This window comes from Synchiropus splendidus, chromosome 13, assembly GCF_027744825.2.
Source record: "Synchiropus splendidus isolate RoL2022-P1 chromosome 13, RoL_Sspl_1.0, whole genome shotgun sequence".
NCBI classification, from domain to species: Eukaryota; Metazoa; Chordata; class Actinopteri; order Syngnathiformes; family Callionymidae; genus Synchiropus; species Synchiropus splendidus.
In genome coordinates this window covers 11850964-11876362 of record NC_071346.1, presented here as the reverse complement: position 1 = coordinate 11876362, position 25399 = coordinate 11850964, and the positions used below count along the sequence as shown (strand labels likewise).

Below are 25399 nucleotides of genomic sequence, written 5' to 3'. Positions count from 1 at the left end.
TGTGAAAGGTCGCTAAGTGGCCAATCACAGCGCGCCGACTGGAGAAACAGCGTTTCCCATGATGCTTTTCGCAAAACTCAAGCGTGACGTGTAGAACTGCTTAGTTTATTTTAAATTCATTCTGTTTTAAGTACAATTGGGCGTCATTCTCATTTTAATCACAATTTACCATTAATTTCAAGAAATTTAAAAACTGCTTCCTGTAGTTTTGTGATGTATTCACAAATGTTATTTTTTTACTTATTACAGAATTTTACAAAACCTTCTTTTATTTCGCTGAAAAATACCACAACCACACCAGTCCTGAATCAGGGAAACTGTTTATTCCATCTGCATGAAAGCTTCATGTGTGTATATTGATTAAGTGGTTCCGCGAATGTCTCTCTATCGTAGATATCCTGGAATACAAGGAGAAATGCTTTATGTAAAAAAAAACATAATAATTTCATAGATAGATCACTGGAATGAAAACACATCTTTTATTTTATTAAACATTCCATTCATGTTCAGTCAGGAATTTCATTTTATATTGTTCATTATTATCTCGATGTCTGTCTTCTGAATATACGTATATATTGAACTTAAAATTGTACCCTAAAGAGTTAAGTATGTGTTAAGTATAAACAAAAATATCTCAAAAGATTACTTAGTACTACCTTTTCTTACATTATTTTTCTTCAGCTGCATTATTTTATTTGCAAATGTTCTCTTTCAACTGTCCTATTTAATGTTTTATTTGCTTTCTTTGTACCCGATTTAAACAACCACAACCGCAGATACAAATGACATGGCACATAATTATTCATTTTCATAACCAAATAATATTTCCAAGCACAAACTTGCTTGAGGTGACTTTCCAAGTGAAAAAAAAAATTCAGCTAAAAGGGCTTCTCTTCACCATCCGCGGGTTGGTGCCCACTTCCCTACAACACGGCCCTCGGAAGTAACATGATACACAGGGTGCATCATCGCAGTTGCACAGGACTGCAGAGACAGAGAAGATAGAGATCAGTGGCTATTAGACAATAAAACGGGTTGAAGATTGAAATGGAAAAGCACTCACATGATATGGGATCAGTGAAAGCAGAGTCCCGAGGGGGAATTTGCTGTAATCCAGTTTCCCTGTGATTGGTTCCACTCGTCCATGCTCTTGAGTCATGGACAACAATCTGAGGAAGATGAAACACCTATGAAACTCAAGTCAAATATGTGGCGTTGAGTGAGTGTGTCGATAAAGCTCACTTCAGGTTTGGATGGCCTTCAATCACCGCGTATCCAGTCGGAAGTTTCCCAGCACCATCCAGACTTACGAGTGGAAATTGAGGATCAAGCAAATAAAGTTTAACTTAGAACACATGAGTTGAAAGACTGTGGTGATATGAGTGTGTCAGTACCTCAGTCCAGTCCAACCACAGTCAATGAGCAGCTGGTTCCTGTGAGGACAATGTCCAATAACTCGAGTCAAGACCCTGACAGCCACATCCTCCAGAGCACAGGAGCCGATCAGCGACTGCTGCACGTCTACGGAAGCACGATACCAGTCAATAAAAACTGAGAGCAGTGATGGAAATATAAGATTATAAAACCAAACCCAGCAACATAAACATAAACTAGAAGAGTGTGAGTGTGTGTTGAATTCATGAGCACGAACCGTAGAAGGCATAGTTTCCTGGATGCACCTCGCTGAGTTGCTCCATTTCTTTGACAGGGTGACTGCAGGAGGGAGTTGATCCAATGCTGGATTTACAGCTGATGCCAAGATTCTTTAACCTCCACACAAACAGAGCAGTAAAAGTCAGAAATTAATAATTATTATTTTAAAAAAATACAAAAAAAAAATCGTACTTTTCCATGAAATGCAGGGTAAAGTTGGTGGTTTCCCGGGCAACAGCTTGTATTTGCTCCACGCCCTTACAGTGGTAGGTGTTCCCACAGTGGGCGTACACACCAGTCAGCTCCACCCCAGGTGCCTCAGCAATAGCCTGGGCCAACTCCAGTGCTTCTGGTTCTGAATGCAGGATACCAGCTACAGAGAACACAGACAACCTTCACTCGAGAGGTGCAATATTTTCAATACGTGCAGAGTCTTCTTTATACCTCGTCCATTGCCACAGTCCAACTTCAACCACACATGCCAGAGTCGACCCTCTTTCAGCGGCCTCTTCTTGAGAAGTTGCAGGGCATCCGGATGGTCCAACAGAACCTGGAATAGGTCCAGTTTCTCTGACAAGGCAGCACAACGCTCCACCTGTCAATAGTAAATAAACTTTCTGTCAGCAATATTCTCTAAACTCAGATTATATTGACAGGACTCGATGAGTTTGACAACATTAACATGCAGTTTGTAGTCCAACCTTATCAAAGGGAAGATTATAGGCATAGAGGATGTCATCATATCCATGCTGAGCAAAGAAAGAAGCCTCTGCAAGCGTGGAGACCACGATGCACCGCCTTGATCCACCAGTCATGATGTCCGCACACTCTCTAGGATGGGAAACACACGAATAGCAGGATTTCATGTGGTCTCACTGTAAATTGTGTTTTTCCTCACAGGGTTTTGTGAGTCTTCATATGGGGCCGTAGAGTGACTCCCATACTTTCACAGCGCTCGATCATCTTCAGGGCGTTTTTCTTCACTTTCTCCACATCCAACACCAGAGCTGGGGTGCAGAGAGAGGACAGTGGCGTCCCCGCCTCCATGCTGGACACCAAAACCTTCCGCACAAACACACAGACTGACACATCAATGCTTCATAAAAGGCGCTGCAGCTTTATAACCAGTGATGTTGAGCAATGAAGAGAACTTTGAACTGCATGACAGTACTGTATCTGTCAACAAATGGAAATAGATAACAGAGATACTTTTCGGACACGCAGAATAAAGCACGTATATAGCAACCCAGTTCTGAAATTAGATGTTATTTAAGTTATTGGATGTTAAAACCAAGTATCTGCAAAGCTACAGTCAAAAGTTGCACGACTCAAATGGCGGTTTGCATCTTAAATTCTCCAAAACATGCATACAAAACCGCACCGAGTATATTGAACGGTTATTATGCGCAGATAATATCGGAGTAAGAGGAATTAAAGCGCTCTTTTCGCTGTTCGAAAAGGTTCGCTTGCTCTTCTTACCCGATGCCGTCACCTGATCAGTCAAACTGCGCATGCTCAACATTTGTTACCCAACAAATATGGCGGCCCCGGCGAGCGTCTTCAGGACGGCTATGAAAGGTAAAATACTTTTTTTCAGTTTAAATAAGTGACGTCATGAAAAGTCGTTAAAAGAATACGCTGCCCATTCAATTCCACCGCTTATTTGCCCCGTATTTTGTATTGTATGTCGCAGGTGTCCAGCTACATGGTCAGTGGTTGAACTCTCAGACACCGACGTTGTTTCCGTGTTTGCGACCGCTGCAAGGGTCTATCTTCCGGTGTAACTCCAGCGCTGAGCCGGAGAGAAACAGCCGCGCGCACGGTGTTGCGGATCCCGCGACACAGAGCAGGACATCAGCCGCAGAGGATGAGCTGGACGATCACGTGTACATCCCTCAGAAGAAGGCTCGGAACCCCATGAGAAAGATTGGATACGCATGGTAAGGGTCGCCAGACTCACTCGGGAACCGAAAATAAACTGGCCAAAATACATTTCCATTAAGTAGTGATTTTGACAGAGGAGTCATTTTTGAGCACAGTAGGATGAAGTTTTAATATTTTCAGTCCTATATTATCCAATATTTATTGTTTTATCTGTCAGTATAACAGGATAATAAAGGAAGGAAGCTATGCGTCCCTCAAAAATATGTTTATCTGGGTGTATAGTGTGATAGGAAAATCTAACTTCCATTTACACCATTTTGCCTCTTCCATTTGTCTCTGATAACTTTCTTCTTTCCTGCTCCCAGGATGATCGGCCTTCCTGCAGGAATAATTGGGTTCCTCCTCGCGAAAAGGGAAGTAGACAAGAACAGACTGAAGCAGTTGAAAATTCGACAGAGGATGAGGATGTCAAATGAGGGAGAATATGGAGGAAGCCGCTATAATCAAAGCAGAGACGTTGTCAAGGTTGACTAATGTTATTGTGGCAACAGCGACAACACTGCACAGTGGAATCTGGGACTCCCGAAGATCTGCAGGAAACAATCGACGCAGACTTGTGTGGATATTTTGAGTCAAGCAGGACGTTCAGTCGAGGCACGTGAGGCATCATGACATGTCGACGAGAAAATTGCTTTTCTGTTGTACACAAGATGTTTATTTGACGATGTAAATAATTTATATTTGCAAGTATTTAAAAGCCACCTGCAAATAAAAATCTTTATTTGATATATAGGTTCAGCTCTCATATTTACATTTGTTGCATCAAACACACACAGTGAAAATGTTCGTAAATAACAGCATCATTAGAAACAATGATCCTTTCATGTCAAAAACCAGCATTCGTCCGATTGATATGACAAAGCACTTGTTATTTAAACACTGAACCTCTCAAAAACTATGTCTGGATCTTCATCATGGAGGCTCTGCAGCGGGGTGTATAAAAGGCTTGTTAGAAAACTGGGGATAACAGAAACCAGCAGACTTTGTTACATGCAGACTGACCATTTGAATGGTTCATGAGTAACAGTGGGCAGATTATCTAGAATATATTGGTTGCAGCTGTGAGAGTATTTGTGTTTAGCCCTTTAATGACGTTCCCTGGGAGTGTGTACGTGTCGCCACACCAGGATATAAAAAGTGCATTGCTGCAGATCTATCGGTTTGACGAGCCGATGATCTGCAACAGGAACAGGAAAATCTGGATGATGTCCACGTAGATAGAGAGAGCGGCGAACACGTACTCCTCGGGGCCGATGGAGTATTTCCTGTTTCCGATCAGCAGCTGAGTGTGGTACGCCAAGAACTGCGGGCGAAGGAAACAGATTCGAGTTAATAGATTCCCTGAATTTGCACTGAATCACTGCAGCTTTGCACCAACCAGAGTGAAGACGATGGCTCCCAGTCCTGCGTACACCATGTGAAGCCAGTAGATCTGCAGTGATAGAGAGTGAGTCATTACTGTCAATAATTAACTTGTTCTCTGGCTTTGCAGACAATAGACAATGTAATAATTGCACTAAAAAGGAATGACAAGAATCTAACTTCATCTAACTGCCAAAGAAGCCAGAGGTTTGGGGATGTGGTGACTATGGTCAGGTGTTACTAGGAGACATGTGACAGGAAATTCCAAAAGAACAGGTTTTTTGCTAGAGGAACATTGGCGGTTATTTTGCAGTACATATCCCAATATAGTAGTGGTGCTATGATACTGCAAGTTCAGCAATATATTTTCAAGTGACAAATGAATGAGGACTTACATATTTGAAGCACAGCACGATGACTGAAATCAGGCTAACCACAAACATCACAATCCCCAGGACGCAGAACAGCCCCTGGCATTTAGTGAAGTCCACCTGGGGGCAGAGAAAAAGACATTCATGGAACATGAATAAAGCATGACTGGAGTTTCAGAGCAACATTTTTTAGTCACAAAAGACACAATAACACACCTTGGTCTGGAAACAGAAGACGGTGACGGCGATGCACACAATAGCAGTGATGCCCAGCGCCAAGAACACAGCCTTGGTGTCATAGTAGCTGGAAAAGATTGTCAAGTTAAAATACTCTTATCGCACTGTTTTCTTTGCTCGCATCGACGTCCTCACCTGGAAATGGTTCCAGTCAAGTACGACAGCGCCAGAGTCTGCCGGAAATAAAAAGACAGAACAAAGTGATGCAGTGATCTTGACAGACATCTAAAGCAGGTGTGTCATTGACACAGTAATATAGGACTCACAAAGAGCAGCAGCAAGATGAGGTTCAATGGAAACTTCCTCCTACAGAATGAGAGGGAATTGAATTCTTTATTGGTGTTCAATTAGAAGTCCTCAAACTCACCGGGGGCCCTGACAGCAGACCAGCACCAAGTGTGTGACGATGTACACTGCGCTGAAAGGACATGAGGGGTTGAGCATGTTGTCACTCAAAACATTGCTTGACTATAGAGGAAACTCACTATGAGGCCCAGTAGACCCCCGGGTAGGCCCGGACAAAATCTTTGACTGCGTCACTGGCAGAGAAAGAAACACATTTACAAACTAATACAGACGCATGAAAACGCCCTGCGAGGACTCACACAAATACGAAGACACAGACGATGGCTGTAGTGATGAGGAGCTGAACTGCCAGAATCAAATACACCTGAAACACAAACAGATCGTCTCTGAGAAGATGGTGTTTAAGTTGAATTATCCGTCTTACTATGATCAATGAAATGAATTGTTGTGAATTGGATGCAATCCTCAAACGTAAACAGGAAGTAGAAGTTTTCCATCAATGAAATACGGCAAGAAATTTCAAATTTCAGTTTCATTTTCGCCCAGTGGGTTATCTAGTTGCAAATGCAATGAGTATTTATCAAGAAGTTTTATCAACAGTTTGCATGTGGCACAGTGTCTGCCTGGGGAATTCAAGGCTTTAAGTCTCTTAAGTATTTTAGATTTAACTCCTTCCACTATTTTTATATATATATATATATATATATATATATATATATATATATATATATATATGCACAAGAAGCCACATTTTTCAATTTGAATAAATTTAGTATATTACTGAATGAAATGATGGATCCATACATACATTTAAACAACAAAATATTGTTTATTTTGCATTGGTTTGACAATAGGACAAGAAATCACGACGGTGGCTATATTCAAGTTTTTATATCACCTTATGAAAACTAAAGCTCTTTTAATGTCTTGAAAATATTTGTATAAGAATTTCAATTTTATAAGAATTTCAAGTACATTTTTTTTTCCATCCAGTCACAAAATGTATAAATGTCACGACTATGACATCAATGTGCTTCGGTTCCTTTGGGTTTTGTTGATAGAATACCAGGGTTTGAAGCCTTAACAAGATGGTATCGAGTGAACTTGTGGGGATTACTGTAAATTCTGGACTATAGAGCGCACTGGAATATTAGCTGTACCCACTTAGTTAAGAAGGAAAACAAATCTTGTTGATACATAAGCCGCACTGGTCTATGAGCTGCGGGTGCAGTGGTGCTGTCTGCACTGTAGAAAGGTCAGTGGTACACTTCTAAACTAGTTTTGAAAACAGGGTCCAGCAGAGACTGACTCATGAAACAAACTGGGCAACGCTCTGAACTCCTCACACCTTTTATTGACATTATAGCGCTCAAAATGCGCTGTTTTCACCCGCGTGTCCAGAAATTACGGTAATGTGTTTGTGGTACCTCAGAAAAAAATGAATCCCTTGTGGAAGGAAACACATGTAGGAGAGGCCTATGATAGTTGGTATGATGCTGATGCATGCATGATGCTGTTAGACTTCTTAATAAAGGAACTCAAGGTCAAAAGCGCTTCCCTATTGTTTGGATGGCTAATAAAATGAACACCTCAATCATGACTTAGCTAACAGTGATGTTACAAACCAACATAGTTCATTTTTCGGTGTCGTACCTTTCTGATGAAGGCATGCCGAATACTTATATTGTCCCACCCACCGCCTTCTGCAGAGAACTCCTCATCTGTAACCAATATAAACAAAATGATGTTGCTTTGTAGTGTTAGCGATATAATGAGTTGCAGAAGATTCTGATGGAACAGGAAACAAGTGTTGATGTTAAATTGCACATGTATATTAGCTTTTACATAAACTGCAGTGTGTTTCTGGACCATTTGTCAAGTGTCAATACACTTTGTTGTGCAAGATCATTCAGTAGTTTAAACAATGGAGATAAATATCATCAGGTAAACTTGACAAAGGTCGTGACTCAGGTGACATCTCATCAATTTAGAAAAGAGTGAAGGCAAAAGTCGTTTTTGTGGTAAGTTCTGTGTCTTCAGTCAAGCTGGGTGCAGTTTATAAGACATAATAAGAGCTGAGTGTGTCCAAAAGCAAAGCTGGACTCCATCCTCAGAGGTCTGAAAGACAAAACTCACTCGAGCGCAGGACATCTGACGGAATGGTGGGCGGGATGATGGGCGGCATTGGAGGCTGATTTGGGTATCCGGCTCCAGGAGGTCCTCCAGGGTATGGCTGTCCTTGGTATGGTCCTTGAGGGTAGCCCGCCGGCTGGCCCTGGTACAACGGTGTGTTTGGGTCTGTCGGGTAGGGAGCAGAAGGCTGTCCTTGTGGAACTCCACCATAAGATGGGAAGCCATAGGCAGGTGGTGGAGGGTAGTTCCCATCCTGCTGGTGATACAGAGGTCCTCTGGACTCATCGTATCCAGGAGGAGGGTAGTCCAACCGAGACATGGTGCCTGAAGAAAAAGGGGATTCATTTTAGCTCCACCATGACTGTACAGAAAACAATGCTCAACAAACCATCTAGAGCTTTCAGGAGATTTCCTAATAATTTATTGCTCTATTTTAGATACCTATAAGGTCTAAAGATTAGACCAGACAACGGCAAAGTGTGGCCCGATGTCTGTGTTTTCATGGCCCGTCTGACATCAGACTAAAACTATAACTAATTGGTCCTAATATTTCTGCCTTTTTTTGTTCTCTCATTTAGTCACCACCACCACTTCAGCAGCAAATATAGCATGTTCTTGTTTTAAGACTAAAATGTTCTTCTTTTCATTGGCCATTTTGTGTTTTTCTTGTTCCTCAAAATACATTGAAGGAATACTGAAAATATATTTTGAAATAAACTTCTGGTCCATAGTTGATTTATATTCAAATTAATTGCATATAAAATGAAATATTTCAAATGGTTTCATGGCATATGTACACTTATTAATATTACTTGCATATCATCTTCTTAGGTATATTGTGTCCCTGTTACTTAAGTATATATTTTGGATATTATTCCATCATGTTTTGTAGTCATCCCTGTCTTTCTTTTGATGATGGATCCTCACAACAATTACAGTTTCTAATGTGGCCCTTCAGGAAATTGAATTGTCCACATGTGGATTAGATAGTTAAATGATAAAAAAAATTAATCTATTTTTTGTTGAGACAAGGAAACAAAAACTAGTTTCTCTATATGATCAGGAGTATTTTGCTAAATATATATTTAAAAAACGGTGCAAGGCAAAATGAAATATCAACGGTACATAGTGTGCAATTAGCCACACATTGTTTATCAGTGGAAACCACATTTGAACAAAACCTTTCATGAATAATAGAGCACAGAAGGGCAAAAGAGCCCTGTGTTTCCCTGCGGAGCTGTCAAACTTGGGCTGAAAGCATCAGACACGTGGTCCTGTTGAGAGCTTCCTCCTGCTGCAAGTGACATGCCAGATAGTAAAAGGATGTTGTCAAAATAGCAGAACTAAAAACATAAATAAAAGGAAATTATACACAGCGAAAACGTTGGTTCATGACAAGCGTGGCCGACTTCAACAAATGATAAGGTCAAACTACCGGAAAAGGCAGCATGTAGAGCAGACAGACTTGATGTCTCTTATTTATATTTATGAAGCCAATATTAAGTTAAATCGGAACAGGGCAGCACGGAGGTAGTTCACAGAGCCATTGAGAAGTCAGGTTACATTCAGCTTTGTCTTGGGAACCACCATGGAAAAGAGATACATCTAACAACGTCTTATTCAACTCCGTCACCGCAGTGCAGGGCGGCAGGAAAAACACCCATTGGAAAATACATCTCACTCTCCCAGCAGTCAACAGACATGAACTCGCACACACAACACAAAACAATGTCTCAGAAGAAGGTGGGAACCAACGTGCATTATGTCATTAATCCCTGAGTCATCTCAGTTCTGCACCACAGACGTAACAGTTGAACCTAATCCTGACTTCTCTTATGTGACAGCATGCTAACTAACATGAAAGTACAGCATACAAACGCTCAAACTGAGTCGTGGTGGAAGTTATAACTCCCATGATTAAGTTGTTATTTATATAGTTATTAGGTGACACTGATAGAGTGCTCATCTGAAAACATTCTAGCTTAACTCATTTTTAAAGAAGAAGAGGAGAGGAAAAAAAAGGTTTTTCCATTTACGTTTTGTCAGTCCCGAAATGAAAGAGTTTACCCTGAGCTAAATGTCAAATTGTTGCGCCAAGAAGACTCGCTATTTTTGCTTAAAATGTTCTTTTCTTAGAAACAAACATTGCATATTACGGCATGTGTCCTGTTCTTCTGTGACATCTCGCATTTATGACAGTCAAACTAGTTACAAAACTAGTTCCATACGATGTTTTCTATCAAACCGGTCGTCAGTTGTACAATAAAAAAATGGAAATGGCGCAGTTTAAGCTCGGCTCGAGTTGGTCTGAGCAGGTTCCAGCCTGGACTCCACCCTGCTTTCACAAACAGCCTTTTCACGGAGCCCAACACAAACATCAGGCCGCCATGAGCCATCGCTGCAGTGTGACGTCAGCAGCAGCAGCAGCAACAGATGAAGCTCAGTCTGTCCATGGACTTTGGAATTGTATGTTTTGAGAGGATAGTCGAGCATCATAACTCACCAAGCAGCTGCTGCGGTGAACACAGGTAAGAGGTCGGATCACAGGAAGAGCAGGGACAGATGACGAATGATCCCGGTGAGAGCTCACCGACGCGCACGGCACTGACGGGCTGACTGCTTTCGGTGTCGCCCTGGAGGACTGGGCAACACCCACTGGAGGGAGTGAATGGTGCGCAATCGGTCAGCACGAAACACTTGCATTTTATGATAGAAAGAAGCAGGCTATAAAGTTGGAGACTTTCAGAGTAACTGGTAGATAACCACATCATACACTTGCAATGTCGAGGGTTTTTGTGTTTCCATAAAAATAAGAACACAGCGGAGAAACGAAAAAAAATAAAAAATGAAATAAAAGGGTTGAGGCAACGGGTCAGGCCCCGGACACCATCTGGAAACAATTTCTAAAGTGGATTTATGTTGTTTAAAGATTTTGATTTTTTTTTTCCACACACACACGCACACATATCTATCTATCTATCTATCTATCTATCTATCTATATATATATATATATATATATATATATAATTATATATATATATATATATAATTATATATATATATATATATATATATATATATATATATATATATATATATATATATATATATATATAATTATATATATATATATATATATATATATATATATATAGAGAGAGAGAGAGAGAGAGAGAGAGAGAGAGAGAGAGAATTTAATTTAATTCATAATTGCCTCTACTTCGCTACCAAAATCAATCGTCGCTTGCAACTACGGTGCAACAGGCAGCGGTTTCGGACACACCTAGAAAGCGGGTAGGGGAGCACGAGAATGTGAGACAGATGGCGCGGGTGGGGGGGAAACGAATACCCACCCCCTTTTGTTTAGGTGAAATGGTTCAGTCCACCTACTCGCTAAGCAACGGACCGATAAACTTTGAACGGACCACGAATGACGAGAATGTAGGTGTATGTGTGAGATAAAGAAGCTGCTAAATCAGGAGAAAGTTCAGAATTGTCGACATATGTTAGCTAGAGGCAAGGTGTGTCTGTGAGGGTGTCGTGTGACGCATAAGTCCTGATGTCCAGAGATCACTTGGTCCAACTGTTGAATTACCAAGAAAATAATGCGTGTTCTGAACAGACCAATCGATGGTGTTTTTTTTTTTTTAATTTAATAATCTTTTTCTATTTTTTGATGTACATACTGTATTGCAGATGAAAATACAAATTATAGATTTAGCTGATTTTCTATTTGTTTCTCCTCAAATTACAATTGCAATTCATTTAATGGAAGCAGTTCTCCTTCTTTTGCGACAGTGATGCTAACTAGAGCAGAGATTGCATCATTTTAAAATGAACCATGTCATGTTAGCTTATCAGTAAGGGAGTGTTTGGCTCTCCGCCCAGGAAGGCACCTCCCACCACATACAAGACTCCCCTACTCCCTGCTCCTTTTGGAACTCAGCAGAAGTAGAAGGGCAGCCAGTTAGAGGGCTACGCACATATTCATAGAACCTAGGTTACATGTGTAACCACCATTTCTATTTCATTTGTGCTCCGCCCTCTAACAGCCTTCGCTATTGATTAAAAATTGAGTAGTTTCCTTCCAGCATGGCCTGACAGAAGACCAAATCACGGAAACCAAAGATCAACGGTCCAGCCATGGCCGAAGACCTTTGTCCAGACAAAACAGTGTGAGCCACTGAAGTGTCCATCATGTCTCTCAGATAACTCTGAGCAAAGGTCGAAGCATCTGCTTGGCAGATGTCTTCCATAGAAGCACCTCCAAAAAGCGCAGCGGATGAGATAGCTCTCGTCGAGTGAGCTCTGAGGCCACCAAGCCCTCTGCCTCATATGCGGCAGTAATGACCATACAAATCCAGTGAGCAACACGCTGTGATGACACAGCTCAGCCCTTCAGATTCCCCCCATGACCGGTGCATCCTAGCTTCGCGCTCAGTCTGATGAAGCGGTGAATAAAACGCCCTCAGCATCAGCACCTGCGACCGATAAAGAGGCAGTAATGACCTTTGGTCTGAAAACAGGGTTTGGATGAAGTGTCACAGATGTCTGACCTTCACCAAATGACATGCACTTTTCGTTCACTGACTAAGCTGTCAGATCACTCACTCTCTTAGCGGAAGCTAAGGCCAGGAGAAGAGCCGTCTTCGGAGACAACATGTCCAAGGAAGCGGCTGCCAGTGGTTCAAATGGAGCTCTACATATCCCTTCCAGAACCTCCTGCAAACTCCATCTTGGAATTAGGCTTCTGACCGGAGGCCTAATGTGCCGAGCGCCAAGGAGGAATCTTTTAATAACTGGATGACTCCTTACAGAGACCTGGCCAATGCCTTGGTGTCCTGCCGAAATGGCGGTCGCAAGCACATTCAATATGGAAGCCGCCTGGCCCCTGTCCAGAAGCTCCTGCAGGAAGGACAAAACCTCGGCAATAGAGCAGCTGGACGGCGCAAGCTGTCTCGCTGCACACCAGCTAGCAAACACACCCCACTTGGAGGTGTAGAGCTTGTTAGTTGCTGGGGCACGAGCACTCTGCACTGTGTGAATAACTGCGTCCGACAGCCCCATGTCCAGCAGTCTCACCCTTTCAGCAACCAGACCTTGAGGAGGCGGCCTAGTACTGGGCGGGGTCGAATCCCGCCCTGAACTTGCACCAGAGCCCCGTGACTATATCCGGAAACCATTTGGTCCCGGGACTGTCGGGGGCCACTGTGATCAGAATGAGACAGTCGTCCAGATAAGTCAGTATTCTTATACCTGATAATCTGAGCAGTTCCAGCACTGCATCCACTACCTTTGAGAAGGTTCGTGGAGCCAGTGAATACCCGAAGGGCAGTCGGTTGAACTGGTAAAAATCGTCCCCCACTGCAAACCACAGGTAGCGCCTGTAGCGTGGCATGATGGGGAAGTGAGTGCATGCGTCCGTCAGACCCACGGAGGTCATCCAGTCCCCTGGTCTGACACACTCGAGCAGTTGTCAACATTCTGAACGTGCGGGAACCAATGTGAGCGTTCAGCCTTCGAAGATCCAGGATGGGTCTGAGACCCCCTGACCTCTTCAGAACCAGGAAGTAGACAGAATAGAACCCCTTCTCATGGTCTTCCCGTGGATCTTGGGAGAAACTGAAGTACGGCCCAAGCAGACGACACAGGCGTCGTGCTTGTCCGACTCACCCAAAAAAGCAGCACAAGACATACGGGAACGTGCCATGATCACCCAATGGTGTTGACTGTCTCAGGCTGAGTGAAAAAAGGAGCAGAATGGTGAGAGTAGGGGAGTCTTATATGTGGTGGGAGGTGCCTTCCTGGGCGGAGAGCCAATAAATCGAAGTCTCAGGCCGAGGCCAGTGCCTCGATGTGGATTAACCAATTGCGAAATAGAACCTTGTGCATTGATATGTGCCTGTGTGTGCCTTTTGCCTCAGAACAGTCACACTTGAGTGAAGTGTTGCAGCTCAGAGTGAACGTAAAAGAGCCTGTTAGCTGCCTGTAGTCCCCAATGGATATGTTCTATTCAAGTTAAAAAAATGCTGTCTTAATTAAGAAAATACCTGCTGTTTAAAAACATCCTGCTTTGTGTAAGTTTTCAATCCCTTGCTTGTCTGAGACATGAGCTTTTAAGATATGTATTTCATGCAGGTGAGTCAAATCGACCGCCCACTGCTTTATCGAGTCTTGTTTTCTGAAGACGTTTCAAAACTACAGAGGCTTTGAAAATCAAGTAAGACTTTTTTTATTCCTCTGGTATCTTCAAACAAACAAGGCACTTGTTTTAGAAGGCACCAGACCCACCTTTCACACCATTTGTAGAGAGGACTACACGATTGAAAGCCTGTGCGCTCATGAAAAAAAAGGACACTGGAGCTACACTCTAATCGAAAGATCCTCCCTGAAAGTCAGGTCACAACAGTAAATGAAAACAAAAAGACTGCCAGACATTCATCACATGCTCAGTTAATTCAAATATGGCACAGATCAGAATCTGTAAAATAGAATGAAATATAAAAATATGAGCGCATTTAGATTTGACACTAACATCATGTTGAGATGTCACCATGCGATTTGACACATTAGGATGAAAGTGAATCCAGCTATTTGCAGTGTTGCAGTCTTGATCGATGTCACTGAACAAGTTTGAGGACCAGCTTCCTGGTGAGAGTGTACTTGGGCTCCGGCATCTGTTTGTGTTGCATAAAATCTTGTTTGCTGATTTCTCGGTTCACGCGCGTAAGCACAGTGAGAATGTCGTCGTCTCTTGGGCTGAAAGAGAAAAGAAAGTAAGAAGTAAAATTCATCCACTAGAGGTATTGGGGGGTTTAGAGACGTCACTTTGTAAAAGGTAGGTTCTTCTTAAATGCTCCACTCCGAGTCTCCGGTTTGCCTCACCTTTGAGCAGAAATCCTCAGCTGCTTGCACAGCTCCTGGATGTAAATAGAGCCAGAGGTGATGCGTCTGAACGATCGATGTTCCGGGACTGTGGCCATGCCAAGAAGGAAATCAGCCTGCGCGGGAATGGTCTCCCCCAGCACGGGCCCTGCATCCTCCTGTAAGTTGTCGCTTGCCAACTGCGCCTCCGCCATCAGTTGCGTTGGTGGGAGATTCAATCCGGTTTGAAAGTCGTTTCCCTGACACGCTTGGATGAAGAAGAGTTTGGGTTTCCTGGCCAGACTGGGAACCAGGTTACTCTTGAAGGGATGCGTCAGCTCTTTGAGGGTCACCCTCCCTGCGTCGGATCCAAACACGATCTGATTTTCTCCATGGGACAGCACAAGCACCACCTAAAATGAGTGGAAAAACAAACATCATAGGAGAATTATTTATGCTCGGGAGGAAGTTTCCTTTCCAGACTCAGGAGCATAGACGAACGCTATTTAAGATAGGATACACGCCGGTAGGGATGGGTGATAACTCGACGTGCATCTCACGATAAATTCCATAAACACACTGCACAGTCGCTGCATCGGATTTGCATACATGAAAATGACAAGACCGCGACGGTGCGCCGCACTCTCCAACTCCGAGGCGTTTCACAGCCGATGCCAGTTGTGGAGAAAAGACCTTTGAAAATGACACTAGTCGACTCTGACTCTCTGGATCCATGTTTATTTTATTAGATGGATTGGTCCCAATAGGTTCTCTGGCGCGGTCGTCTGCCTTGGTTCACATCAACACATGCAGGTCTCCAGCTGCGCTGGCGCCTCGGCGAAACACCGTGGCGAAAATAATTGGATATTGGACGGAGCTACGCTCTGGTATTGGCAGCGGCGTCCTCTTCTGCGTCCCCATTAGGGGTCAATGATCGCGGACACACTCACACTGGGAGCGCTAATGCTACAACCCGGCATCAGTTAGGGACCATCAACAAATTTTAAAACGGTAAAAAAAAAGTATTAGCCAAACCTTCAATAAGGCAATGGAAAGAAGAAGTGTGAAAAGGTTTTCATCACACAAGACAAAGGACTGACTGTTTGTACAATGATTTGGAGAATAGAATATGACTAAATGATAATTTATTCACATTATTTCTAATATTTCTTCAATAACATCTAGGAAATGTGTCCAGACTGGTGCATAGTTCAAGTCAACTGTTCCGAGACATGAGATACAGCAGACAGACGGCTCAATTTAACCCCTAAATAAAGCTGGCAGAGCAGTCTGCCACACACCAGCAGCTTCTACCAGAGACATGAAAAATGGAATTCTTCAGCTCTACACTTAGTTTACTATTATATTTAAACACAAACAAATAATGATGTTAGAGGCAAACTCCACTAATGAGTGTCATCATAAAAAAGTTTCAAGAGAGACTGTAGTGTCCAACACATGGAATAGAATGTATTTAACTTGATAATTATCATTATCGCCAAAATTACAACATTTATCGTGATAACTTTTTTTGTCCAAATCTGAAACGCTCGTGAGCAAAATTAGAAAATGACCTACAGTTTTCCTAAATTTCCAGGTAGAGTGAAAAGGAAGGCTTGTGAGACGGTAGTGAGACCTGCTACACATTAGTGATGGACAGAAAGACTGACATAGATACAATAAGGTTGTTATTGAGCGGCGGAGGGGGGTGTCATTCTTACCAAGGCATCAGCTTCACTGAAGTCCTGTGTGCTCAGCTCCTGAAGCACTTCACGCATTCGACTTGCTGTTAGATCGTTGTACACAGTCACTCTGAAGCCAAGATCGGAAAATAACTGCCTCAAAGTGTCTGGTTGAAAGACAAGAGAAATGTAAACACAACACACTAGAAACAGTTTAAACAATGGGTGGATGACAGCAAGGATATCTAGACAATATATAAATAATAATTTAGCGGAACATATCTCCATTTTGAATAGTATATCACAAAGACAAGGGAAAGATTGGGTTCATAGGTCATAATGACGTAACCTATGAGCTTGTGAGTCACTGAAAATCCTGAGAAATATGTGGTTCGTTCCAAAATGGAAAAGATAATAGTTCTATTGTTACGTTTTCCAAGAAATCCCAAGGGTACACACCTTCATCTTTGTCGGTTCCTCTTCTTTTACTCAAGTAATTTGTGAAGTTCTCATTGTTAAAGATCACACAAGGACCACGAGGCACGTGATTGAGAGGATAGTAGTCGTCGTCCTGCCACACAGATGCATGTTAATATTTCACTTAGGTTGAGATCATGTGTTCTAACTGTGAGGATGAATACATATTCGAGGACTATTTTTATTGTTTTCTGTACTTCATACTTAGAATATAAGTATGATTCATACTGATTCAATAGATATGTATATCAAATTTTAATTATATTGTTTAACATTACATATAAAAACACATTATAATGAATACTACAATAATGAATACTCTAAAAATACATCAAATTGAATGTAATGTGCTCAAATGTTTACAGAGAATTGAAACCTTTTAGATTTAAATTGAAATTATTTTTTTATGAATTTGCTTAGCAAACTATGTTCAGTCACTTGTACCGAGCAGACAATTCAAAGTTCAGCAAACAGAGATTTTGAATGCCGTTTACATTGCTACTATAGATTCTTAGTGCTCGTGGGCATACTTCATCATTGGGCAGCGACGGGGACACGATTGGCTGAGCGTCAACAGAAACAGGCTCTTGATCTGAAAAGCAGCAGATTTAGAGGAAATAAGTTCAAGCTGATAAGAAGTGAATTCTGTGGGTAAAGACTATAGCCAGGACTTGCTCACGCTCCAAAGCTAAATACTAAATTCTCTTTGTCAACATGCTTCACAATATGTTTGCAGAAAAAAAGGTTTTCTGATAGCTGACTGAAACCCAGTTCATATAACCACTTGAACTAACGTGCACTGCGAAATATGACAGATGGGAAGATGAGAATGGGCAAAGAAATACCTGGCATTGGACGTGCTGTATTCCGAACTCTCTGTTGGTGAAAATGTGTGTTAGTTCATTAGCTTTAAACAATACTACTACACACAAGCGCACCTCTTGACTCTGGTGAGCCAGATTCTGGGGTCTGGTCGACGGCGTCCGAGAATTACCTGCAAACAGTAACGGTTTGACTCAGAGACAATATTAAAAATCGTCAGGGCTAGCGTGAGCGTGTCACCTACCTGCTTTGTAACGGCGCACAGTCGTGGCCAGATTGCGATCCACATGCGACAGCACTTCATGCAGTAGATCAAGATCAGTATTTGATAGTAAAGAGCACCTTTCCATTTCGGCAAACACATCCAGTGCCGTCTGTAAAAGAACCCCAACTTACATTACTGAAACTCTTACTTTTTCACAAAACAATGACACACCAACAGGAAATGAACTGAAGACATCATACTCACTTCACACTTCTCTATTGCTCGCTTGCCGAGCCTTTCCAGCAATAAGAATTTCATTTTATCAATGCTTTCTTGGCTGCAATTGTCGTATAAGTTGTACAGCATCTTCCTGCAGGTCATAGAAAATGATGCAGTAAGGGTAATGGGAATGTTAGACATAAATAAATGATGTGACCTGTAATCTGATAGGATGGGTGTTGCATCTGTGTCATACGACCATCCATGATGGGTTCTCAGGTCATTGAGAAGACCGTTGCGATTTATTGTTTCTAGAAGCTCAGCGAGAAACCCGGAGTGATCCAGCAGACCTCTGTCACTCAATTCAGTGAACAGCCCTTTAGCGTCTTGAACCTGCACGCAGGAAAAGACAAAAAAAAATTGGAAAGTTAGAGGTGAAAATGTCAGTCGGGTTGCAACTAACAAATATTTTCACCAATTTTCTTATGGACTAGTTGAGTAGTCTGTACATGAGGTGTACCAGTTGATGAACATGGCGACATGTCTTCATAGTAGTGTTAAATATTTGACTTTTCATTTGGCAATAGTTCAAAATCAAGGCAAGAAAATGTGTCTCCTACTCGGATTCAATTTTGAGTGTATGCGTGATTTTATCAACAATGTATTATTGTGTCAAAATTAAACATCGTTTTTGGGGTTAAATTGTGTGAGCAGCCCAGCTCCACTCAGGACACAGCAATACTGAGAGAGACACTGTTGCTGGATCAAATGTTCTTGTTCTACTGAGCGTGGAACGTAGTTCACGGCAGTTGTTTACTTGCTCTCACTGAAGAGCATAGGAATCCACTTCAAATATTCACCTATGGTGGACACCATTCTAGGAAAGGTACGTTTCCGAATAAAAAAAAAGTGTTGTTTGTATATTTGAAATGCTTCCCTGTCATTTTATTGTGCGTGCAATGACACAGTGAGCTGTGACTAATTCAATACGCTGTGTATTGGCAGCAGGTATCTAGCGATACAATACGTATCCCGATACAGGATCGATGATACAATACATTGCCATATATTCCGATACTGTAAGTTCAGCACTATAGTGAAATAAGAACCACCATCTTAAGGGGGCAAATCAGAAAATACAGTACAATATTATGTGCATGAAACCAAGTTAATTGTTATGATGCCAGTCCACTTAGACTTTCAGTAACATTTTACAGTCCGACAGAGGAATGAATCGCTCTCTTCATCAGCAAGTAACACCAGAGAACAAAAAGAAAACGTTTGTCTTAAACACGTCACAAATGCAGCAGCACATCCAAGTATCTATGTGTTTAATATTGATATAAACAACTTAAAATGTCAAGATGATGTCATACAATCAAACATTGCAATATTTCGGCACAAATATTGATAGAATATCGCAGAATCAAGTATCGCATGGATATTTTCTTATCATCGACTATCCGTCACAGCTCTAAACAGACAGCAGAGAAACTGAGAAATCCCATTGCAAACGTCAATAAGCAATTTTAGACGACGAATGTAGCCACAAGTTGCATTGAAGGACAATGTATTTACGTAACAAGTCGCTGAAGAGCGACTGTTATGACAAACAAAAGCAAGTTACCTTCTCAAGTGACTTCCTACTGACCACATCTCGGCAGAGAAAGCAAAGAGCAGCAACCTCGTGGGACTCCAGTTCCTGATCTATTTGAAGTAGCACGGCTTGAGCCATTGCCGGCCGCCCATGTGAAGAGGAGGACATGCTAAAACAGGATCTGAAAATAATCATAAATGTTAATACGTTGAAGTGCATTTGAATGGCAACCTGAAAACAGCTATTCCCCCTGCATTTGCCTGTCTATGGAAGAAGGACTCATTTGCAGATCAACAAACCATTATACTTTATTTCACAAGTGACAATCCACTGCTGTCGAATGAGATGGTGACGGCATTTGGGTGTCTGGTAGTATATTGTACATGGACCACCAACACCAATAAAAAACACCAATAAATAAATAATAAATAATTACAGAATGTAGTTGATGGAATGACAAAAATATGTAGATATTTTTGACAGGGCATTTGTTTGTTATTTGTGGCTATTTTTGAACGGACTTGTAGTAGAATCCATGTTTGTAGTTTCTGCCTATTAACACGGACGTCGTTGAGTAAAATGCTGTGATCGATCGCCTAGAGACACACTTTACCGTCAGCTGGATACAGAACATTAGAATCGCAACTACTTTTTTTGGTTGTATATATGATTATTACCGCTTCTGAAAATAGTTGACACTTCATAATCACGAGTTTTGAATTTCGATTGAAATTTGACGATTCGGGATAAACGACAATCCTCAGCTTCCGAATATTTTAGGCCTGAGTGACTGGAGTTCCTATATTTTAAGCCTGAAATGAGTGACAAAACCAAAAAAAACCAAATCGAAAAAAGACCGTGTTATCACGGAAAACAACTCGGATTACACAGCAACTTTTAACAGACAGGAAAAACTCACTGACGCCGATATACGTGTCTCTTTCGGTTCTGTTGTCGCCCAGTTTCGTAACGTTTTATGTCCTTCACAAATACCAGGCAAACGAAGCCACTTATCGAAGCACTGAACTTAACTCTCTAGCCGTGTATCAAACAGCCACCTCACTAAAGTTTCGCTTTGGGCGGAAATGTGTTATATCACTTCCGCCTGTCAAACAAATAAATGCGTCTAGATGAACGATAAAACAAAACAATTTAAAGCGAAACACTAACCGACAGAGTGCTCATATAGGATGGTTTATTGTTCAAGAGTTTTAATGGAATTTTAACATTAACGCGTATGTAACTAGGTGGGAAACGGCAATTCCTCTGAGATCCACTGGAGGCAGTCACGTATTGTATTGTAATCGATTCAGATTTCGAACAATTTGCTTCTTGAACGGCTCGAACGGATTGTGGTCGAGAACCGAGGTACCACTGTATTAGTATGAAGACAGGAAACTGCTAAGAGCTTGTATTGACTTAAAAAGCATTCTCTTTTTGTGAAACATCCCTGCATCATTTTTTGTTTGGTAGTATAAAATATCCTAAAGGGTGCACAAAAATACTGCCCTATCATAAGAGCCATGTAATAATATAGGCTTATTTGAAAATAATAGGATAAATATTCCGGCTTTTTCTCGAGGAAATTATGGCAGAAACAATTAATGAGTGAAAAAACATCCTCTTTATTTGAAGCATCACACAGTTGCGACGAAGTCTTACATTTTGAAAACCTTATTTCACCTCAACTGCGGAACTATCATTAAACATTGTCACCCAAAAAACGTAACTTCTATACGTTCGCTTTTTTTAACATGAAAGATTAATAGTAGTTTACAACAGACACTTCCTAAGTCACACTCACATTCAAATCTGTGGGCAATCGACAATATCCAATTTAGCGTGCAGCATCTTTTTAGTCAGTGGGACAAAACCGGAGTACCCGGGGGAAACCCACGCAGGCATGGTTTAAATATGAGTATGATATCATGGTACTGGCCTCACGGTAGACCGCCACTCAGTACACATTGAACCCCACCTCTTGGTGTCTCCTACGATCCATTGAGCACTGTCCACACTGTTTAAGGCAAAAGTCAAAGGTCAGGTCGGTAGACGGATCAAATGGAACAGAGTTGATATCAGAGCGACTGGCTTGACTCTGCGGGACGGTGGTTAGTAAAAGGGAGGAAGTATTCTTTGGCGAACGTAAAGACATCTTCAGGTTTTCGGAGTAACAAGAACTGCAGGAAGTCAGAGACCAGGGCACGGATTTCTGGGTGCTGTCTCAAGTACAGGGCGTGGTCAGCCTTCAGCTCTGCCTGCCACACAAAACACCACCCCACATTCCTCAGGTCATTGGATTTGTCAAAGGCAGTTTGTGTTTGTTTGAGCGGTTAGTCACCTTTCTATCCAGGAATTTGGAGTGCAACTGCATGTCTTCCTCCCATACCAGAGGAATCTTTTCAGGACCTGAGAGTCAAGTTAAGATAAAGAAAAAGACAATATTTGAAGCAGTGACCACGAAATCATCCACTAAATGGCGGTGCATTTCTATATTGCTACGAATAAATGTGTCGTCTGTTCATTTTTTCCATCTTAATTTCACTTCAGTAGGTAGTGTCTACAACATATCACGTGACATTGCAGAAAACTCTGGAATATTTTACCTTTTTCTTCTTCTGATGGAAAATCTAGCCGCATCATCATAATCGGTGATCCCAGCTGCACCCGACTGGCCAGGTGTCTGAACAGAAAACAGAATAGTATCATAGAATAAATAGAATTTCCCTGACCTCTGATGACCTTTGCAGCTGTACAAACTCCGGTCACTTGCTTGTAATGTGGTGTACACTGCCATCACAGCTTTAACCCAAATTGAGTTTGACTTGAACTCACCCATCGGGCAGGTAGTAACAATGCCACGTCGTGGGGCTCTCCACCACAGAGTGGATAATCCTCTGGACTCCAAAAACCTCCACAGTCTGACCTCTGACCTCCATCTGCTCTGGACTCAGCTGGGTCTAAACATGAATGACAATGAAACAGTTGCCACCCTTCAAAACTTTCAAAGTGGTTTTGCACGTCTTACAAAGCTGGTTTGAATGATGTGCAGTCCATTGTCGAAGCAAATAAACGTCATGTCTGCAGGAACCTTCTTCCTCAGGGCCAGCAGCCGCATCAGGATCAAATTGGAGCCCTCTGTTACCAGTCCTCTCAGGTCACTCATGGGGTAGGAAACGCTGACCTTTGACACCTCCTGTACAACAAAAACAGATCTTTGCTATTATTTAGGTTTTAAAAAAAAACCTGAAATTATGCCACAGCAGCACCAGCTATTTAATGCCAGATATTTTGAGTATTACACCACTGCTGTTACTACATTTGACTGTACAGTGGTAGAAAAAAGATCTCAGACAGCCCTATGCCTTCTACTGTGTGATCATGGCAGCGCTACTAAATACTATTTTTGCGGTTTAACGGTTTAATTCTCTGCTACTTTTGATACAGACAGACATTGAAAACTGATGTTTTGTTAGTTTTCCTGGCAAACAATAAGCTATATATATATATATATATATATATATATATATGCATGATTGAATGATGATGGATGTGCATTGTCAAAGCAAATACATACACACACACGACTATATATATATATATATATGATATATAAATATCTGTAAAACTGTAAAACACAGCCACACCTTTTGAAATTAGTACTTTAAACACACCTCTCACAACTTCATCCATCAGTACAAATACATCCACAACAAATACAGCAGTCATTATCATACAGTATAAACACATAATACTTCTCATAAAGCTACTACTACACTAATACTACTTCTGTGATTAATACAAATAGCACCACCGCTACTCCCACTGGTACTACCTTTACAACAAATACAATCATTACTGCAACCTGACTGAGCCAATAAACATACTTATTACCACTTCCTCTTCTACTAGATACTCTTCGACTAGATAGTAGATTCTACTGCTGGTACAGATACTTCAAGTACAACCAAAGCTACTATAATAATCACCACTTGTGTTATGCTCTAGAGGTACTATTTTCACCACTGACACTGGGACTAAAAATGTCTCACCTCTCCAACAACCGTGACCTTGTTAACCACCATTTGCCCATCCTGCTGCAGCATGTGACACCGTCTGTCCAAATTGTGTCCCTCGATCTGAAAGAGGAAGCCAACCATTTTATAGTAGGTCACACCTGGGACTTCAGGCCTGGGAGCGCAGTCTGCTGTGACCTGCCTTGACATACTCGTGGTACTCCTCCTCAAGCACCTCCAGGTCCCCGCTGAGGTAAGCTGGAACCATAAAGACGACAAAATAAGTTGGATAATTGGATTTCAAGGAGCTTTTGAGGCGTCTCACTTGTCACCGTGGTGCCACAGGGCGAGTCATCGATGGCTCCTTTGCTTTGAGCGTGCAGCATGACACACGGCTGCAGCTGTCTGTGGGCGAAATCCACCGTCACTGTGAACTTCCCCAAGTGTCGACCGCCTTCGGACACCGTGTCCAGGGTGTCTGGGGAGACACACTTCACCAGCTCAGCCGGCTCTGTAAAAGCAAAAAGATGATCCATTTAGGATAGACATTAGTGCAGGATGATAGAGGAAGTTTGGGTGGAACAGGCCGATGTACACACTCAGTATTTGCTGCATCTGAGGTCAGCTTTTACTATAAAGGTATACTTGAACTATTAAAACCTGCTCTCTTAAAATATATTTACTATTTTAGTTGAATCTAATAAACAATAGCGGGGGTCAATAGATTAAAACTGTAATATAAACGTCTATAATTCTATAATTTTAACGTCTACATGTCACTTTTATTTATTCTGAGGCTTTGGTGCACACATGTACAAGTAAAACAACGTGTCTAAAAGTGAAGCTTTTGAAACGTTCCCTTATGGAAAAGTGTCAGGTCCAGATGGTTCCCCTGTCAGAGACTCAGGGCTCGGGACCGTAGCGGATCGGGATGTAAAGCAGGACAACGGTGGACTCACCAATGCTGAACATGAAGGCGACTGCATTTTCGGAGGCTGTTAACATCTCCGGGAGTTCCGGGGCGACGGTCTCGGCTTCGGTCGGAGCCCCGACCTCCTCCTCTGCTCCCTCCATCACGCTGCTGCTCCCGCCTCTCAATCACGTGTTCGTGGAGCAGGACGGTCGGAAACCCGGTGCCGAACTCTCACAGGACGATTTCGTCAAGCATTTTACCCACATAAACGCTGAAAAAAATGTTGTTTGAGGGCTCACTCTCGTGCACAAACGAAACCCGGTCGTCAAGGCAACGACGCTCAATATCGTAATACACCTGATATGTGCGCAGTTCAATCTCCCGGCCAGCGATGCGAAAAGAAAAACGTCTAAAGCGGAACAAGTAAAAGCTTTAATTGAACATATAACATAGGAAAAATCAGACCATAGACCAAATACACATTTAGAAGCATTTAAAGATTAGGAATCAAAGTCAAATGGCGCTATGAAAAAGATATCAAGGGATTAAAGGGACAGACAAATCAATCAACCCAAACAAAAAGAGTTTAAAAGTTCA

The 25399-nt window shown here is 41.9% G+C and overlaps 5 protein-coding genes across 7 annotated transcripts; 1 reads left to right on the top strand and 4 right to left on the bottom strand.

Annotated features, from left to right (window-relative positions):
• Window positions 1–304: 304 nt before the first annotated feature.
• zgc:162816 (uncharacterized protein LOC571260 homolog) lies at window positions 305–3364 on the bottom strand. The gene is made up of 10 exons (XM_053884249.1): window positions 3133–3364; window positions 2552–2715; window positions 2355–2484; window positions 2098–2248; window positions 1846–2026; window positions 1652–1770; window positions 1395–1521; window positions 1243–1305; window positions 1064–1169; window positions 305–984 (listed from the first exon to the last, which is right to left on the bottom strand). The coding sequence occupies exons 2-10, from the start codon at window positions 2698–2700 to the stop codon at window positions 895–897; spliced, it is 1116 nt and encodes a 371-aa protein (XP_053740224.1). The 5' UTR covers window positions 2701–2715; window positions 3133–3364; the 3' UTR covers window positions 305–894.
• On the top strand, window positions 2841–4314 carry si:ch73-71c20.5 (DUF4748 domain-containing protein). Its single transcript, XM_053884251.1, has 3 exons — window positions 2841–3231; window positions 3347–3593; window positions 3903–4314. The coding sequence occupies exons 1-3, from the start codon at window positions 3165–3167 to the stop codon at window positions 4069–4071; spliced, it is 483 nt and encodes a 160-aa protein (XP_053740226.1). The 5' UTR covers window positions 2841–3164; the 3' UTR covers window positions 4072–4314.
• On the bottom strand, window positions 4301–10667 carry tmbim1a (transmembrane BAX inhibitor motif containing 1a). The gene is made up of 12 exons (XM_053884250.1): window positions 10510–10667; window positions 8010–8330; window positions 7527–7594; window positions 6173–6237; window positions 6053–6106; window positions 5935–5985; window positions 5834–5873; window positions 5703–5740; window positions 5547–5634; window positions 5355–5450; window positions 4976–5029; window positions 4301–4900 (listed from the first exon to the last, which is right to left on the bottom strand). Exons 2-12 carry the CDS (start codon window positions 8323–8325, stop codon window positions 4751–4753), a joined length of 1020 nt encoding a protein of 339 aa, XP_053740225.1. The 5' UTR covers window positions 8326–8330; window positions 10510–10667; the 3' UTR covers window positions 4301–4750.
• Window positions 10668–14223: 3556 nt separating this feature from the next.
• On the bottom strand, window positions 14224–20943 carry LOC128769404 (caspase-8-like). 3 transcript variants are annotated; one of them, XM_053883094.1, is made up of 12 exons: window positions 20793–20943; window positions 19904–20054; window positions 18494–18669; window positions 18322–18427; window positions 18097–18226; window positions 17969–18024; window positions 17876–17906; window positions 17561–17622; window positions 17013–17124; window positions 16593–16720; window positions 14893–15284; window positions 14224–14766 (listed from the first exon to the last, which is right to left on the bottom strand). In XM_053883094.1, the coding sequence occupies exons 2-12, from the start codon at window positions 20039–20041 to the stop codon at window positions 14628–14630; spliced, it is 1470 nt and encodes a 489-aa protein (XP_053739069.1). In that variant the 5' UTR covers window positions 20042–20054; window positions 20793–20943; the 3' UTR covers window positions 14224–14627. The 3 variants fall into 3 exon arrangements, with proteins under 3 accessions (XP_053739069.1, XP_053739067.1, XP_053739068.1); XM_053883092.1 differs by having other exon boundaries at window positions 18322–18669; XM_053883093.1 differs by having other exon boundaries at window positions 18322–18669; window positions 20797–20943.
• Window positions 20944–21500: 557 nt separating this feature from the next.
• Window positions 21501–25238, bottom strand: catip (ciliogenesis associated TTC17 interacting protein). Its single transcript, XM_053883795.1, has 9 exons — window positions 24849–25238; window positions 24215–24400; window positions 24092–24147; window positions 23926–24012; window positions 22902–23069; window positions 22709–22833; window positions 22480–22556; window positions 22215–22282; window positions 21501–22131 (listed from the first exon to the last, which is right to left on the bottom strand). The coding sequence occupies exons 1-9, from the start codon at window positions 24961–24963 to the stop codon at window positions 21952–21954; spliced, it is 1062 nt and encodes a 353-aa protein (XP_053739770.1). The 5' UTR covers window positions 24964–25238; the 3' UTR covers window positions 21501–21951.
• Between the last annotated feature and the right edge of the window lie 161 nt (window positions 25239–25399).